The 19,081-nt window shown below is 40.7% G+C and overlaps 1 protein-coding gene across 14 annotated transcripts in view; it reads right to left on the bottom strand.

Moving 5' to 3' along the window:
* FHOD3 (formin homology 2 domain containing 3) overlaps window positions 1-19,081 on the bottom strand; it is a 385,520-nt gene that overhangs the window by 147,875 nt on the left and 218,564 nt on the right. For all 14 annotated transcript variants that reach the window (XM_065052812.1, XM_065052801.1, XM_065052803.1 and 11 more), the window contains exon 6: window positions 15,067-15,161. In XM_065052812.1, the coding sequence (XP_064908884.1) occupies window positions 15,067-15,161 (95 nt within the window). The remainder of the gene's footprint in view (window positions 1-15,066; window positions 15,162-19,081) is intronic.

Below are 19,081 nucleotides of genomic sequence, written 5' to 3'. Positions count from 1 at the left end.
TGGGACTTGTATAGTTTTCAGCCAAGTAATTGCCACGGTCATTCAAAGGGTTGAACCCACAGAAGCATGAGATCATAATCAGCAGTGATTTGACTTGCATCATAGATGAATTTTGGGCTGTTGTTTCAGTTCTTTGGGAGCAGTACAGAAGGAAAGAGAGAGAGAGAAGAAGAAAAAAAAACAACACAAAAAAACCCACCCAAGCTTTTCTTTTTCCTGAAGTAACCACAACAGATTACTTACACTTTCTTCTGAAGTCAAGAGTAACTGCAGGCAAAATCAGTAAATACACTGATGCCCTAATGAGGGGCAGAAGTTCACAAAAGCAGTAAAATAAACTACTGCAGAACATGATCCTTTGTATCCCAGAGAGCTCAACTGAAATGCACTGCGGTAGCTGTGTAATGTCTGACGGGAACGGTTCCTATGGATTTAGCTAAAAGCAAATGTAATTGAGATTTGACCCTTTCAACTCAGCGGAGTACAATTTTTGAAGATGCGAGTTTATTGAGAGTATTAAAATCACACTGAACTCTTGCTTTTGGATTTATGTTTCCTGCTTTTAAAAAATGTTCCATGGTAGGCTCTCACAGCACTTGACAATAAGCATTTACTTAAACATCTAAATAGTTCCATGAAAGAGATGAGAGGTATCATGGAGCAACTGTGTGAAGGGCTTGAAAGAAATTACTACAGTGATCATGGAAATGTCACCAAAAAAAAAAAGTATTTATTTTGAATTTTCCAAGGTACTGCATGGGCATATTTCCTTTCATAAAAGTAAAATGTCTCAAAACATCTGAAAGAATGGATGAGGTGTCCACATATGGATTTAGTTGTATAGGTCTTGGCTCTGAATAATAATAATAATAATAGTAATAATAATAATGTTTTCCCAGTGTTACAGAGTAAATTAATAGTTTCGATAGCCAGTCCCCCAACTTTGACCAGGAAATAAGATCTCAGAACAAGGAAGGGACTGAATTTCAGTCTTTCTGCCAGAGATGTCTGTACTGCCTCTGACTAGTAAAGCAGATCTGCCTACATGCATAATACCAAACTAAAAACATTTGCAAGTTCAAAGTCCTATAACTTGTTCCCATTATGGAGTCATCTTGTTTCCAACCCATATAATCCACAATACAATTCACAAAAGGACCAATGCTGCTCTAGTTCTGCATAACCAACTACAACTTGTGCTCTGAAATCGTATCTTTAATTGCAGACCTGGCTAATTCCTTTGAGCTCCCAAACAGCCTCCCACAAGTGGGCATTGGCAGGGCCTTTAACACCTCTTTAGGATGGCAGTGTGAAGGCTAAAAGGCAATTTAAGGTACTGAGATGAGCAAGATTAATCAAATAACAAAGGCCATAGGCTGAAAGCTGCTACAGTTTCACAAATAAATATTTTGTGTTTGCAGCCCAAAAGTGAGCTAGTGTTCCCATCCCCCTAGAAAAGCAGATGTGTACAACAACTACTTTTGAAAATGGAGGCAGCCAGAAGTTGCTGCTAAACTAACACGTCTTCCCCAGCTGCAGGGGCAGGACCAGGCTGTGCTCACTGGACTCTTCGTAATCCATGCTCTGGCAGCGTTCCTCAGCAGGCTGCTATGACATTTCCTCCTGGTACCTTGGACTAATGCAGGCAAGATCATAAACAAATCACAAGATGTTTGAGAATGCCAACACCCTGATTAAGCTAGGTGCATTAAAAAACACATGAGTCCAAACAGCAGAACTCTGGAGTACAAGAAAAAAATCTCCAAACAGAAAATATGTTTCATCTAATATGCAGAGGGGGATTCACTGCTGCAGCAGGCTACAAATATCAGATGTTTAAGAGTAACAGCTGCATGAGGGGAAGACAGCACAACTCAGCTCATATCACTGACCTGCGCCAGGTGGAACAGGTGCTTTAAAGCACACAGTCCTCCTCAACACCGTGTTCTCCCAGGAGCATTTTGCTTCAGTCTGTTTATTCATACCCGTCTGTGTCTGCTAGGTGGTGCTGTGGGATGGCTTTTCTAAAGCAGAAAAGGCAGCCTGCCTTTTTTTTTTCCCCTCACCCTTCACTGGTATTTCTTTTTCTTCTACATGAAAACAGCTGCAGTGTTTTCTGCATCGTGGTCATACAAGATGTGCCCTGTCTGGTCTCCTTTTTTGTTCTTTACTTGCTGCCGGCATGTGGTGGCCACCAGTGATGATGCTGCTTCTCTAGAGCAGTCAGAGAAAATGTGTGTGTCAGCGTTCATCTGCATGCACCCATACCTGTGCAGGAAACCAGGAACTTCAGATGGAGGCAGCTGATACTAATACCTGCCCTAAAGATTTCAAAATTTCTATTTTCCTTCGGTTCTAAAGATAGAGGGTGTACTAGCAAACTATTTTTATTGACAAAGTAAGATTTAAAATTAAATCAGACATGCGAATTGAAAGCACAGTTTTAAAGGAAAGGGTAAGTCTTAAATCTCCTGAAGCTCCAACAAGTGAAATACATTGCTTTTTCCCTCTCAAACTGCAACTCACTTCCACGAGGAAGGGCAACCTACAGCAAAAACTTCAAAAGTCAACCCTCTGAAAGGGGAGGTAATGGGAAGGATACTTTTTTAGACTTCATTTTTATTCTGTAACTAAAGAATAACTGAAATAGCAGGATACTATTAGTGCTTTAACATCCATAGTATCATAACTGGTGCAGACTGGCATTGAACTATTCAGATCTCTCAAAATATGTTGTGCTAATGGCCTGTAGGTAAAGGCAGTCTTGTGATGTCCATCTGTTCCACATAACTTGGTTTAGCCAAAAATGATGAATAACCCCAACCCACCCTTCTGAGCAAAAGGGAAGAAAAAGAAAACAACCCTCCAGAGGAGTAATTGCAGTATAACTACATCAGGTGATGATGTCAGGAAAATCTTGTGCTCAGATTTCAGATCCTGTCCCGTGGCCTAACATTGTGGGACACTCTCTGAGCACTTGCGGTTCCTATACAAAACCCACCCCAGAAAACAGCAAGGCTATCTGTCCTCTTTGACATATGCTGCAATTTCTACTTAGTGAATTGACATTTTCTGTCTGATGCTCTGCTCTGAATGAAGATCTTCCACTGTCAGAAACTGAACTTGGGCATTCACGTTGCATCCCCACATCAGAAGGGGATGACAAGGAAACAAGAAAAGACATCAGGCAGAGCAGTGATGAAAGCTGAGGTATATCATGATTGTAAGCAAGATTAGCACAAATCTCACTGTCAGATCCACACCAGGTAGTGCGGATCTGGAAAGAAATCTATCTTCAGGTGGTCTATTATGTCTTTCTCCTTACAGCCACACAGAATCCTTACAACAGAGGGCTCTACAGTTCCCCTATGCAAGGAAAAGCAGCCCAACACACATCAAACAGGAGGAGAACATGTACATGGGGAAGCTAGACCACAATGAAGAACACAAAAAGCAGCAATGACCTGAGCACAGGGCCCTGCAAACCACAGAGTGGTAGTGACACAGGTGAGGGGGAAAAAAAATTAAGTAGAATTCTGTTCTATTTAAAGGAAAATGGATTGAATAGAAACTCATGGGATTAACAATTTTGAGGCAATACCACAGATTAATACGTGCAGGGGTCTCCTGTCCTGTTTCACTCTTTCCGTTTATATTCTGCAAGAAAGGCTGTCATATGCAAAGCTTGACTGGGGAAGAATTCAAACTGCAAGGGAGCAAAGAATTGCATTTCCCTCCAAAATCACAACAATAATGTGCTTGCACAACCACACAGTGAAATTTAAAGTGCAGAGGAGAAAAAAATGGCTGCTGAGGAGAATGGTTTCATTTTCTTACTAAAGAAGGTAGCGGCTATGCACTGCTGGAAGCAAACAAGACAAAGCATATATTTGCTACAGTTCTGTGTCTTTTAATAAGAAGAGGAAATTAAAAAAATACAAGAGACCAATCTATAAAAATTCCACGCTGGCTGAGGTATTAACAGTATGTTTTATATTGAACACCACATTCTTGTTTTTCATTAACATGGTCTTCAAAAAAGAAAACAGTAGAGAGATAGAGGGGGTAAACCAAGAAGAATCTGAGCTCCTTGTTCAATTGCTGTGATCAAAGAGGATCAGAATATGGAAAGAGAGTACACAGCACATCCAGATGAGACTCATTTCAGTGTATCATGGGAGCCAGCTAGCGAACCTGCTGGTATGCTGGAAATTATTCCGAAAAGACTTTATATGGGATAATCTACTACTAGAGGACTGTGGAAGAAAAAAAAAAGGAAAACATATCAGAGAATTTTTCTTTTGATTTTAGGAAAAGCAATCAAAGTTCACACATTTTACCAGACATTTTCCTTCCTAAGGACCAGTCCTGTAACTGAGGAGCCCAACATAAAATCTATGTGGTCACCACTGTGAGTCCCAGGGCAATAACCTGGTGAGGCAACTTCAGGGACTTGAGCTAGTTGCAACTCAGACATTCCTTGGGGTGTGCTACATGCTGAATATAAAGCTATCATATACGTTCTGGTGTTTTCCATTTTTGATACAGAATATTTTTTACTGTTATCCAAATACCTTCAGCTAGTAGCTGTTGCTTTAAAGGATGACTATGTCTAAATAAAGGAATGGCAAGCATTTTTGAGAGATGCCAGAAGGACAGATATGGTAACAATTAGTATTAGGTTAAACTTTCACCTACGTATCTATCTTCAATAATCTGGCCTTCCGCTCCCTCATGTTCTTCCTCCAAGGCTCTAAAATCCAAATACCAATTTTCCAGATGAGGGACCAGGGCACAAAAGGATTTGGAAACTGGTTCAAGAATGTGCCTGGAAGCTGGATTCAGCCTGGGTCTCCCAATGTATGGAGTCCCTCTCCAGCTGGGCCACTCTTCCAGGGTAAGCTACAAGCAAAACACAGGTATATTAACTGCTGTGTTGGCTGAACTGTCTGAGATCTGGTTTACATGACGCTGTGGAAAATGTTGGATACCACCTTCTTTCCTGCAGGCAGGATTCCATTACTGCACTACATGTATGGCAACTAGGACAGATACTGGTTTAAGGAGAAAACTATGGCAAATTTTAGAAGAAAAAGAAAGGCAATCCTGTAATTTGGTTTCTGTCTTGATGAGTTTCCAAAGGGACAGGACATTCAGAAAAAAAAAGAGAGAGAGAGAAGATTAAGCCGGACAGCTCTACGAGAAAACATGGATCCTACATGCCTCACATCAGCAGACAAGGAGTACACAGTGAATTCAATTCTTACTTTTAGAGGAGCACGAGATCCTTGCACAGCCAATAATTTGAACAGACTTTGGGTAGAATTCCTGCTGTTGTTTCCTCACAAACTGTATTTGCATTTCTGCAAAATCGCATAAAATGTATCCACACCAACAGTGCAGTTCTTCTTAGAAATCTTCAATAACAATTCAATAATCATCAAAATAGAGGTGACAGGAAGAAGCAACTGGGTAACAAAGTCTGAGTCTCCAAAAGTTTACTATAATCTATAACAAAAGCGTCCTACACGTATCCTATAAATGAATTAAACTATGCTTGTCACAGAATGAATATCGTAGGGTATTGTGATAAATATGTAAGCTCTGCTAAGATAAGGAAAGACTACCTACATTCTTTGAATCTGAGGGAATAAGTCAAAATTAACCATAATGCTCTTTAACGGTCATACATCCCCAGAAAAATGCAATGAAAAATGCAAAAGGTTGACCACCTCCTTTCTTCCTACAGAACTGGAGTCATCTCAGCACACACACACCTTGTTGTGCTTCCTGCTGGCAGAACAACCAAAGGCCCTGCCTAAAATTCAGAACACTTAGTTAAGCCTCAGGAGATGTGGATGCCAGGTTTGTTTCTTATGCCAGCCTCACCAGGTAAGGGGAAGAGGTACAATCTAATGATTTGGCAATAAGTACAGGTGAGGTACCTGTACTTGACCTTTTTTGGAAACATACTCTTCACCACGATGCATTTTCCTATTTTTCATACTGATCTATCTCATGTACCACACATGAAACAGACACGGGCCCCACTCACTATGACTAAAGGCCTCATTACACAGAAGTACATCTGCAGATTGCAGCTGAAAGGACTTGCCCAGTGACCTGCTGAAATGGGGATACAAGGACAGAGTCCAAAGGATATTTGCTACCGACATGAGCCTACAACTTTGATTTTTGATATCCATTTACTTATGAGAGTAAATATATAGACTAGAATCAGTCGTCCAATAGACAGGCACAATAGCTAGTTTAACATAGTCATATTTGATAATGTACATGGTCGTATTAGACTGAAAATGGCATCCAAAATCTTCTTCCAATGTCAGAAGCTGTCACATTTGGCAGAACAAAGTATCAGTCTTGGAGAACAGGGCTCAGGGGACCAAGGAAGGATTGTCAAGGGGCTTCCCACCAGGATGCCTACACTTAAAGGAGCTGGAGCTGTTTAGGCTGGACAAAAGGAGGCTGAAGGGAGACTTTATTGCTGTCTACAACTACCTGAAAGGAGGCTGTAGCATGGAGAATGTTGGTCTCTTCTCACAAGTAGCAAGTGATAGGATGAGAGGAAATGGCCTCAAGTTGCGCCAGGGGAGGTTTAGATTGGATATCAGGAAAAAATTCTTCACAGAAGGGGTTGTCAGGCATTGGAACAGGCTGCCCAGGGAAGTGCTGGAGTCACTATCCCCAGAGGGGTTTAAAAGGCATTTAGATTATGCTCTCAAGGGCATGGTTTAGTGCTAAAGTTAGGTTATGGTTGGACTTCATGATCCTGAGGGTCTCTTCCGACCACAATGATTCTATAATTCTATGATTCTATGTAGGTGCCTGCATGAAGAGGCACTTAACTGCACAGTCTGCATCCTAATTCCGTGACAGTGCTAAAAACAGCTAACATCGCATAGCTGGCCTGACAAAGGAAATTAAGATTAAAAAAACACTTGCAAAATTCCAAGCAAGTATGCCATTGTGAAGCATCATTTTGAGTTTTTGCATACATTTATTTAAAAATAGAGTAAAAAATCTGTATCACTTCACCTCTGCTAAAGGTCTGAGCTAACAAATTTGAGTTTGGTAGCATTTCCACAATTGACTATGCACCAGAAGAGCTTTCCTTCATTTCACCTAAGAGCAACAGAGACCAGAAAAACTGGTAACCTTGCAAAGGTAACCCTGACAACCAAAGCATTATGCATCCAAGTTCATGAAACAGTGCTTCCAGGAAAGGTTCAGACATAACTGCTTATTCTAATTTTAAGACATTGGTATATTTCCTTAAACTGCACCTTACTAAACTCTTAACTTAGGACTAATGATATTTCTACCCTGCAAAATGATTACTTAGCCATCCCAAAAAAGCTTTGGCATAATGACTGTGATGTGCTTTGTATTGGCCAAGTTGATTTCTGTGTTCAAATAAGCATAAAAATCTCAGGTGTATACTACAAGCTTGGATTATAACCAGTTGCTTTTTATCCTTGAAGTAACTTTTTCATATTTCTTCACTCTTTTCCATCTGACAACTTATGGTTGAAAATTTTCCATATTTCTTCTTCAGGCAATTGATTTTAGTCAAAGACCTCTCACACTGGTATGCTGGAAAAAGCAGGCTTCATTTTCTGTAGTCTTACCCCTCAATACAACTTTCCAACTGCATCTTCTCCTTTCACAAGAATGCTTGACATAATGCTCTTTAGAAAACACCCGTGTCTCATAGAAAATACTAATAGCCAGGGCCTAAGGCACAATAATTTGCTCACAAATGTGAATGCTAACAGATCTGTGACACTGAACTACTGCATTGAGAGAGTAATTCTAAAAGTTTGCATTGATTTTTAGGTTGTTTTTCCCCCTACCTAATTCTGGTATAACACTTGTTTTTTTCTTTCTTCATGCCTTTCTTTTACAATAAAAAATGTGTACATCTGCATAGATGCACACTATTGTCTAGAAATATTTGGATCTATTTCACTAATTGGTAACAGGATATTTTCTCATGTAGACTGGAACAGATGAGACTGAGTGAAAAGTTGGGCCTGAACATTTTCCTTGTTTTTGGCAGTTAATCATTACATTTTCTCATTCTCCACTTCAAACAGGTTGAAATCAGATCTCTGATATGATGCGGGGGAACTGCGTGTTTTCTAGTATCGCTTTAATCTACAAGAGCTCATTTTGAACACAGAAGAATGGGTATTTATCCCTTCAAAATACTCAGAAGGGAATGCAACAGATGCAGCTACAGGAGTAGTTATTGCTTCAGGACTGGGCTTCTGCAAACTCTCACGTTTGATGGAACATCTTTGAAACTCGCCTACAAATACGGCTGGTAAAGAAGAGCAGCACTTGTAGCTGTAGTCTGTCTGCTGAGTTGGACAGACCAAAGCGAGCACATAATGTAGTCTGCACTGGCTGGCGTATCCTATTCCAAGTTTATTGCAACAGCCTGATCCTTATCTTCAAAGCACTAATTACATACAATTCAAAATAAACTCCGTTCATGCAACAGTGCTGTTACAGATTCTGAGTGAAAGATGGAAGGAAGATCTCTGCTGACCTTGGTGAGCGTTGGCTCAAGCCCTTGAGAGGCAGGAAGCAGGAAAGTTAAGTTCCTATAAATCCAGGATTTTGTTTCTCCCCTGCACAACCATTTTCATAACGATAGTTCAATGGCCAAATACACAGTGGATTAAATTTAAGAGCCAGCTGCTAAGCTGACATTAATGTTCACGGTTTCACTGAAGTCAAAGCAGTTGTAGCTCTAGGTCTTGAAAGCAGGGCAGCCCATGGGTGATTTTAGGGGTCCAGGGGAGATCTCAGCTTTGCTCTGAACCCTTCTAGGAAGCAAAGGTGACTGAAAGCCTGTAAGACTGACACCTAACCAACATTTTTACCTGGGCTAGATGTGAAAAAAGACCAAAACCACAGGCTTATCGGAGTTGTGGCTGGAGGTAAGAGAGACAGTGCAACCTATATAGCTTGTGCGTTAGCTGTTTCATTTGTCAGAGGCTGCAAGAGAGTTTGTTAACCCTCAAGGCAGCAAACTGAGAAGAACACAACATGTGATATTAATCACAATAGGTCCCCAAGCTGTGTAATTTTTCCTGGATGCTTAATTCTCTTAGCTGGCCAGCTTTTCTAGATCACCTTCCAAACACACTGAGAATAAAGTGCAGAACAGAAAAGCCTGCTGCTCATGAAAACCAGGTGTATTCGTATTCATTCTCACCATCCAGGCAATGCTAGCTCAGAAAAGGTCATCCATACACACAATGATTTTCAAAATATGTCACCAGAAAAATTAATGAGATACAAATACAACGCATTTCCAAGACCCTCAACAAGAGAGTTTACCACCCAATTTTGGTGATGATCTAATCCAATGGGCTTTAGTACTACTAATGCTATAATGCTATTTTAGTCCTATTCATTTCTGTTAAGTGTCTTACATTTGTAACTTTCTCCATTACTACAAACCAGTCTTTGGTATATATTTGTAGACCAAATTTAGCATCCATTTGCATAAGATTTGGTGAGAAATTTCCTGAGGAAAAGTACAAATTCAAATTATATGATATTCTCTGCTCTGCTTATGACTTCAGTTGAGCATGTGTGTAAAGGTGAGACAGAGATTGATTTAATCAAACTCTTCAACTGGGTATTTACCTCTACATACATTAAATAATTCACTTGTTAAAACAATTTTACTGCTTTTTGTGACTAAGAATGTTATTTCAGCATTCTCATGAAATCACTTACCAACTGTGTACGTGTTTTAACATGTCATTGGCACTGTGCAGGAAAAACAGCTCCACTGGACTTTCCTTTTGAAATCAACAAAATCACCCACTACAACAACTTTCTGTTTGAATGTTGTAGTTTTTCTTTTTTTCTTCCTTATTTTGGATTAAAATAAATTTAAAACATTCAAACCATCATTGCTTCAATACCAAGGGAAGCAAAAGATTAACACAAGGCACGGAGAACAACTTGCTAGTTAAATCGGTATTTAAACTTGCAACCTAGGACCCAGACAGAAGCAAAGTGGAAAAAAAATTAAAACAAGATGTGAGATAGGAATCTTTAATCAACCTTGTTGTATCAGCCTAGGCCCAGCATTCCACCCAGTCTTCTGAGGTTACCGAGCACCACTTTGAAAATGGATTACTTTCCACCAAAAACAATGCCAAAGAGGGGCTTTAGCTCCCCTGGGGTAAATTAGAACAGCCTGGATCATCAAATGGGAAAAAATAATCATTATCAGTAGCAGTCAGAATTGGAGGGAAAGAAAAGGTGAAACCAGACTCAAGTTTTGGACCACTTAATGCCTTAGACATGCCTTTGAAGATGGAGGTGGGGAGGAAAAAGCCTGTGGGTTTGTGATGCAAAGGAACATTTGCTTCTCTAGTGGATGATATAAGCACCTGGGTTCTTTCCCAAGTTGTTTGATTCACAAATGTACTTTTTGTAAACACTCTGTAGCTAGTCCTGGAGAGGGTAAAGCACTGGTACGGTATCGTATACTTTGTATTACCAGCTCAGAGGGAATACCAATGTATATTAAAGACAATATGTATATTACCTCATACATACTAACAGATGAAGAATACATTAGTAGGACAAAATATGGCTTAGTGCATAAATATCTTTAACCTGGTGTCCCTTGTTTTGGGTAAGAGAAGTTTTCCAACAGCCCTTACCATCAAATCCAGACTCTACCTAGAGGTGATCCACCATAGAGCTCCACGTGGCTCTGGGTTGCCAGCTGCCAGCATGGACAAATGTCTCAGTCCCTTTACAACCAGGCTAAATGTAACATGCAGTTCGATGCGAAAACTTAATTCCAGCTTTAGCAGGAGCAACGAACAGCTGGCAGAAACACCAAGAAAGTGATGAAGTATCACTTTCCAGATGCTGGGATGTTCAATCAAGGTTCATGCTACGTCACATGGTCATTTAAGGTAACACCCTTGACAGGTTGGTTTACCCACTTTTTAAAAAAACAAACAAACAAACAACTAAGGACCAATTCTGAAGGCACTATTAACATTAATTGACCCTTCGTTTTGTCTTTTCAAAATCAAACTATCTTCCACGAATGTTCCATGCTACCAATGAATGCTAAAAGAAAACTTGGTTGACATAGATATTTCCTATTTATGTAACTTCTAGCTTACATAAGATGGTCATAGCCTTTGCCTGGCTGTGCTCCCCTTGCACCCACACATCAGTACAGTGCTGATCTCAGTTATGTACTAAAGTTCCCTGGAAGCCAACAACATGTAACCATACACCTATAATTAAGTACATACTTGAATGCTTTGTCAAACAGGGAAAGACTGATGAATTGTTGCCTATATAACTAATGATGAAATAGTAGTAATGTACATTAAAATTGGGATTATGCTGTAAAAGTTTTATGCCAGGGATGTACTAGTCATTGATGGCTGGAAAGAGGTCCACAGCCAGCCCGTGACAGGCCACTGGCACACACTGGTGTGGTCACACATCTTGCGAAAGAGCAGCAGCAGCCTTAGGAGTATGGGATGTGCTGAAAATGTTCTTTAAAGAATGTGGCAGAATGGGGAGCCTGCTAACTTTAAAATTCCAACGTAATGCCTATATAATACCAATCCGAAACAGGAGGCTCTTTCTGCCCACTAGCAATTGAGTCATCTAAAACAAACTTCCTTCCCACTTTTCAGTTCCTCACTCTGACACCACTGGTGCCTCTCACTTAAGCACAGCAGCTGCAAAGCAGTCACACTGCTGGAATTTTAACCACCTTCCCAGTGCCCTTGTGGCCAGGAAGGCCAATGGCATCCTGGGGTGTATTACAAGGGGTATGGTTAGTAGGTCGAGAGAGGTTCTCCTCTCCCTCTACTCTGCCCTGGTGAGACCACACCTGGAATATTGTGTCCAGTTCTGGGCCCTTCAGTTCAGGAAGGACAGGGAACTGCTGGAGAGAGTCCAGCGCAGGGCAACAAAGATGATTAAGGGAGTGGAGCACCTCCCTTACGAGGAAAGGACTAAGATAGGACAAGGGGCAATGGATACAAACTGGAACACAGGAGGTTCCACTTAAATATGAGAAGAAACTTCTTCTCAGTGAGGGTTCCAGAGCACTGGAACAGGCTGCCCAGGGAGGTTGTGGAGTCTCCTACTCTGGAGACACTCAAAACCTGCCTGGACATCTTCCTGTGTAACCTCATCTGGGTGTTCCTGGTCCAGCAGGGGGACTGAACTAGATGATCTTTCGAGGTCCCTTCCAATCCCTGACATTCTGTGATTCTCTGAAATTCAGACCACAGCGCTGAAATTATCAGCAACTTCTGATAATCCATCTACACGACCATCTATTGATACTTAGATGGGTGAAACTGCAGCAGAACTAGCAATAGCAGGGAATACAGTGACAAGAATCTAGACAGGCTTTGAGTAAGTTGCTTATAGTCCTGCTTTGTGTCTAATTTCAAATTTTATTTCCTGCCCCTTTCCCTTATCCTTGTACAGAAGTATTGCTGAGTGCCTAAAGTGAACTTGGAGCTGGGTGCCAAAATTATAGCTGTTGCTGTGCTGAGTTCGACAGACACTAAGGTGCTCTGCCAAAGATGTGTGCTGTGTGCACATGCAATAATACACTACTCCAATTGAGCAAGGGCCACAGAGCCAGCAGCCCTACACAGAGCAGAGCAAGCAACAGTAAAGGGTCAAAACCACTACAGAATTTGACCAAAAAAAAAAAGGAAAATATTCCATCACCTCCACTGCTGAGTATATTAAACCTGGTCAGAGCTTTTGAGGAGGCAAGAAACTATGTGTGACAGCTGTGGCAGCTGAATGACTGTATTCCTCCTGCATCCTATTAGAGGGATTTGTCCCAAGACTTAATTGGCAGTTTCACTATTCCTTTTCGCTGCCTTTGCTGCAGAGAAGGCAGCAGCATAGCAGGGCTGCAAATTAGGTTGTAGGACCATTGCAAATTCCAGGGGTTCATTTTTCATAGAAAGTCAAAACCACCTTTAAGCACACAGAGCGGCTGTCCCACCGCACTCTGACAGTAAGCCTGCCTTACCTTCAGTTAACTTCTGGCACACAGACAGGGACTGTCTTCTAAGACAGTCAAAGAATAATGAAAAAGCAACTTTGATGCTACCTGAAACCAAACTATTCAAAGCACATTGCATGCATTCCTCGGCTGCCGGCATTGAGCCAGGACACGGAGATAATCGCTTGAGCTGTCAATGGGGGAGGGAGAAAGGAGCTAGAGGACTTAAGAGCTGAAGCACTCTGGTCAAGAAAATCTAGGCAGAATTTAACCTGCAAAGTAGCAATACAGTCATGTTTCTCCCCCATCCTGCTCCCATTAGGTGCATTACAGAGTTAAAATAATCACAGACATGGCAGTATTTTTTTTCTTTTTTGCTTGTCTCTTTTATCCGCTCCACAGAAAATGAGGATCCATACCAACCAAACCATTGTCTGGCACCACTTTTCCAACTGTGGCTAATATTTCCTGTTTCAAGAGGGCAAACTGCCTGGCATAATGCCCAGCCAACAGTGGAACACTTCATGCAGAGAAAAAGTTTCTCTTCACCTTCTACCAAACATGAACCACACCCTGCAAGACTGAGATTAGATAACAAAAATTATTCTTTTACATATCTACCAATATAGGTGCAATCAGTTCGTTCAATACTGCAGCATCTGTTCTTTGACTTGATAATTGGCTGCAGCAGTGAAGTTTGGATATCAGAGAAAAAAATCCTGTAGTGGTTAAAAAAGGCCTGTGGGACACTGAGGTCTCTTTTCCCTTGTGTCGTGAAAGTTCTTGGGGGAAAGAGGGAGAGCAGTAGCATTTCTGTGTCACTACAATATCCAACAGCTTGAGGGACACTTGAGGGAAAGTTCCTGGAAATGTCTTAGTAATTCTAACTATGGATTCAACTCTACCAATTATGGTGACTTTTGAGTTGTTAACAAGAGCTAACATGCCCTATTCCAGCTATTGTGTCATACAGATCTAACCCAGGCAGGTCTACATGTCAAGAGCGGCAGCAGTCCCTGCAGGCCTTAATAAACCTCCTAAAGCTGGAGCCAGCAGTGAATATTTATGGGTTTACCTACCCTACAGCCCTACCAGATGGCATGCCAGCAAAATCTGTGTTCTTTTTCCTTTTTAACTTCCAGCAAAGACAGCCTTAAAAGTGGGTCATGCACAATACAAATCAGTTCTCCACTGGAGAACACCAGCCCAGGTGGCACATATTCTGGCTTTCACCTTTTCCCTCCTTGTATGTAAGGACCAACAAAGAATCACCTGTAGGCTGGTAGCAGAATTTGTCTTCTAGGGCTCTTCAGGCCCAAAGAAGACTTGACATGAGGAAGCATTTCTTCACCAAGAGAGTGGTCAAACACTGGAATGGGCTTCCTAGAGATGTGGTCAACGCTGCAAGCTTGTCAGTGTTTAAGGGGCATTTTGACAGTGTCCTTAACAACATACTTCAACTTTTGGTCAGCCCTGAATTGGTCAGGCAGTTGAACTAGATGATCGTCTTAAGTCCCTTCTAACCATTCCGTTCAATTCTATTCCATTCTGGAAGTCACTCTGAATTGTTCTTCCCCGGTGCTCAGCAAAGTTGAGCAGTGTAGAATGGTGAAAGTGTAGAAAAGGATTTGCATTCATAGAATGGAAAGGAAGAACAAACTCCCCAGAAAAGTGGGTTCCAAAGAATGTCTTGGGAACTGCAACTGCAAGACTAAAACATCTTCTCCAATGTCAACTACAATAGCAGCACAGACAGTAATGAGGACATGTTCAATATCTTTGCTTTTAAGAGCAGAGCATGTGCCAACAGCACAAAAAAGTAGAAAAACAGTAGAAAAAAATAACAGCTCAGTGTGCCCTTGTTTCCATGCAAAGTGTTATATACTCATTTAGAACATAACACACAGTCTGTTTATACCATAAATGTCTAAGTAATACAAATAAAATGCATTTAAAGAACACAAAAAACTTATAAATGAGAATTTTGGAGACTGTCTTACCTTTGACCCAATAAGTGTGTACAGCCATTGGATGGTTTCATTATGATTTATGACTCCATTCATCCCGTCAACATAGAGCATTATCTGGCCCAAAGCTATTGTAAAGAAAAGAGATAAAATATAATCAGACCTGGTGAATACTTTTTATAATCTTCAGCATTGCTGGCAATTTTTTATAAGGAGAGTTTTCCAGAGACTTGGGGAGCTCAACTAACAAAGATTTATTTGGCGAGATTGTGCTGGATGAAATCCTGGGCAACTGGACTACCTTCACTGACTTCAGTGGATAAGTGTGAATTTTATCCAGGGACAAACACAGACACTCTTTTCCTTCCTAGAAGATGCCACATTTTCTTGCCCCGTGATCCGCAAACGGTATTCTCTTTGCTTACTGTTGCAACAGTTCCATCAGCTACAATGATTTATTTTGTGAGACAAACTTTTACCATTTGTTTCAGCACCATACAATGTCTGGAATTACTGTATTTGGATTAAGTTGACCATTTCATTGAATTCCAATAATACAAAATTAAAGCAGAGCAATTAACACCAATAAGGACAGCAAATATTCACCACTGCACAGTGCTCTCTTGCAAATGAGTTTTGCATTTTAGTGAGAAAATACAACAAAGCATGGTTAACAAAGAAGCTTCTTTATTCATTTATTCTAAAGCATTTATGACAACATTTAGAAACACACTAGTAAAATATTTCATAACAGTAATTCCATAGTTTGCAATCCTGATAATATGAGACTTTCTAGATACAACAGCTATTAAATCTTTTCTGACTGATAAGGACAGACATTTTTCATAAGGATTATGAAAAGTGGATTAGCAAAATTCATCCATCATCTTCAAAAGTTTCCACTGTTAGATCTTCTGCTTTATAGCAGAAGATCAAAGCACAGTGGGATGAAAAAGAAATCACTGATGTAACATCTTTCAGCACAGCCTGTTGGCATAACAACTCAATTATCTAACGCACAACCTGATGAGCCCCTAGTACAATGCTTTATGGGGGGAAAAAAGGAAAAATACACAGGGTCAGTAAAATTACTATGTTAATTGTCTTCCAAACACATTCTGAATGTTTGCTAACTTTTGCACAGGTGCAGCAGCGTTTTCCTTGAGGGCAGATTTTCAGAGACATGAGTGTTAGCCAAGCACTTAAGTACTCCTATAGCTAAGCAGATAACTTTCAATGACTTTCATTTTTACATTGTCTTCTGCTTTTTCCTATGCTCTAGTTGGTCAGCTTACAGTTAAAAAAACCCCGAGGTACTAATTTTAGGTACTTATGTTCCTTACTTAATCTGCTACACAAAGCAAGAAGCAAAGTTACCCTACATGGTTAACGAAGACAGAGAAAAAAGGAGCAAGAGGGCTATGGCAAGAAGATAACTCGTATCTCAGGCAGGCTGCATTGCCACTGGGGTATGTTCATCTCTCTCTGCTCCTCCTCTCCAGGAAGCAATCATTCATCACCCTCCAAAGACATGTCTCAAGTGAATAAAATCAGGTGGGAGGGGCACAGGGCCAAGTTGTTAAGGTAAAATAAAAGATGTAAGCCGGTCAGTGAACAGAGATAAGAATTACACTGCCTGAATCAATGGCTGCTTTGAAGCATTTCCTTGCAGGTAGAGGAAAGTGGAGAACGCTGCTACCCCAGTGGTAATCAGAGAAAGCTCTTAAGTCATGTTTTTACTTCCTTTCCATGCTAAAATGATTTTGGCTCTTGATCAGGATGAGATCCAGTCATAATAAGGTCACCAATCCCCCACCTTTTATTTTTTTTCATGAAAATTCTTTGGTTGTGGGTGCAGGAATTTGAGTTTGAAACAAACGTGAAACAAATTTTGCTCTTGGCGCATGCTTTCCGAATTAATATAGAAATCAAAGACAGCAAGAAGTCTGCTTTTAAAAGGAAAACATGCACATAATACAAAATTACTCCAGTGCTTATACTTAAGACCAGTTAGACTAGATGTGTGAGATCTGCAATGCATTAGTCTTTGGTCTCTTAGCTGTGACTCTTTGTAACAGCAATAGGTTAAGGCAAATTACTAAACCTTAGAAAGAAGACAAAAAAAAGTTTTAGGGATTCCTGACAATTTTTATCTGCTACCACTAATCTTGTTTCTTCCAACCCCTCCCACCACCTTTATTCATTATCAATGCTAATCTAAGTATACAGTAGTATCTATAGCTTTCCAGTAACAGAATGGGCCTTTGGATATAGGTGAAAAATTAGTAACACATAAAACACCACTACTACTGCTGCTGCTTGAACAAGTGGCCAGTAACCTTCACAGAACAAAGAATTACAAAGGACTTCGTGAAACAACCAAGATGAAAATAGGAGGTTTGCTATCTAGTCATGCTATCCACATACAAGTCACGACTCCAGTAATTATTTGCTATGCATTAATTTATCAGCAGTTGACAGACCTTACCATGGAGCTTCATGTTTCTATTTTCTGTCTTCAGGGTCAGAAAAATGAAAGCAAGCCATGATAGACAGGGTTGAGGAGAAATCAGCTTTCACTATGAGGAAGAGAATCTTTATGTTCTTTGTATTGAACTGATGCCTTATAAATTCTTAGGAAAAGAAGTCCACAAGAAGATCTAAAAGAACGAGAATGCTGTTCTTCATACCATGTAAAAGTGCCTGGGCTGAGGAAGAAACCACACAACACAGAGGCAAAATAGAAGAGGATGCCAAAAACACAAGTGGGGGAGCAGGCTGGAGGTTCTTGGACACTCCCAAGGCTTGGTTCTGGCTCAGTAGGGTAAACCAGTTTTGCTGTAAATGGAGATGAACTGGCCACAGAAGACTCTGCACCATTTTATAATCTTTGCAGCTTTTCTGCCCAACTAATAGCCTGCCTTCTGGCCCACGATCCCAGTCTTGTGAAACTGCTGCAGCTACGGTGCAAACTTCACTCGCCCACCACCCCACTCATGTGGGGCACACCCACACACCCAACACCAACACGCAGAGCCCCATCAAGGCAGGGCACGCTAATTTGCAAGGCAACCTGAGATTCTTCAGAAGGCCAACCTGGTCCAAAATCATTTAAGTTTGCATTTGTATGTGCCTTCAACGGAATTACTTTTTTTTTTTTTTTTTTTTCACTGAAAAACGAGGAGGCTATTTAATCCATTTAATCCCATCTCTCAGCTAACTGGAATTCTTTTTGGAAGTATATCAACAACCTACTTGCATCAGGAAAGCTTGCTATTGTGCAACAGGGGGCTGGGAGAAGGGAGTTTAAATATGGAGCAGACTTAATTTGGAATTTCTTTGTTCCCACTACCCTTGTCAAACTCTTCATCTTATGTGAAAGTAGTGTGTGACTTTACCCATAGTTGTTTTCAAGTGGAAAATTGCTGGATTTCTTAGGGGAAAGGCTTAGGCTTGAAAAGGACAGACCCGTCAGAAACTTCATAGATTTCTGCGAAATAAGCGGTTTAAGAAAGCCTCTAAAAACTTGCCAGTATTGGCACTGATACTCTCCTGGGATCTTTCCTACATGAAGTTAACAGGACCAAAGAGGAAAAGCTCTAGCACAAAACATCACTGTGATGAACATCACTTCAAGTAAAAGTCTATTTTTTCCCACCAAAAGTGTTGAAAACTTCAAAGCTGTTTCTTGCCCACACACCTGCTTCTCTAATCTGCTCTAGCCGCTTTGTATTTTACCACAAGACTAACTCAGAGAAAAAACAGCACTGAATGAGCAGAAACACTGCTTGCTTACAGTTTCCTGCAAGTCAAAACTCCATTCATCACATCAAGAATTACAGCAGGGATGCATCTTGTGATTGCATTTGTTTCATCAGAATAAGCAAAGGTACAGGGTGAAAAAGTCCAAAACCAAATCCTGTTGCCACAGGTTTCAGCTCCTGAAGAAGCTTCTGGCCCACGTTCATCAGGTACTTCATAACCAGCAACCATGGCTGTACACAACAACGTGCAAGCATGAATGACAGACAGAACTGTGATGAAGCTA

Source organism: Columba livia, chromosome 2, assembly GCF_036013475.1.
Source record: "Columba livia isolate bColLiv1 breed racing homer chromosome 2, bColLiv1.pat.W.v2, whole genome shotgun sequence".
In the NCBI taxonomy this organism is placed as follows: domain Eukaryota; kingdom Metazoa; phylum Chordata; class Aves; order Columbiformes; family Columbidae; genus Columba; species Columba livia.
Note: the sequence above shows the minus strand (reverse complement) of the source record. Positions and strands in the feature narration are given on the sequence as shown.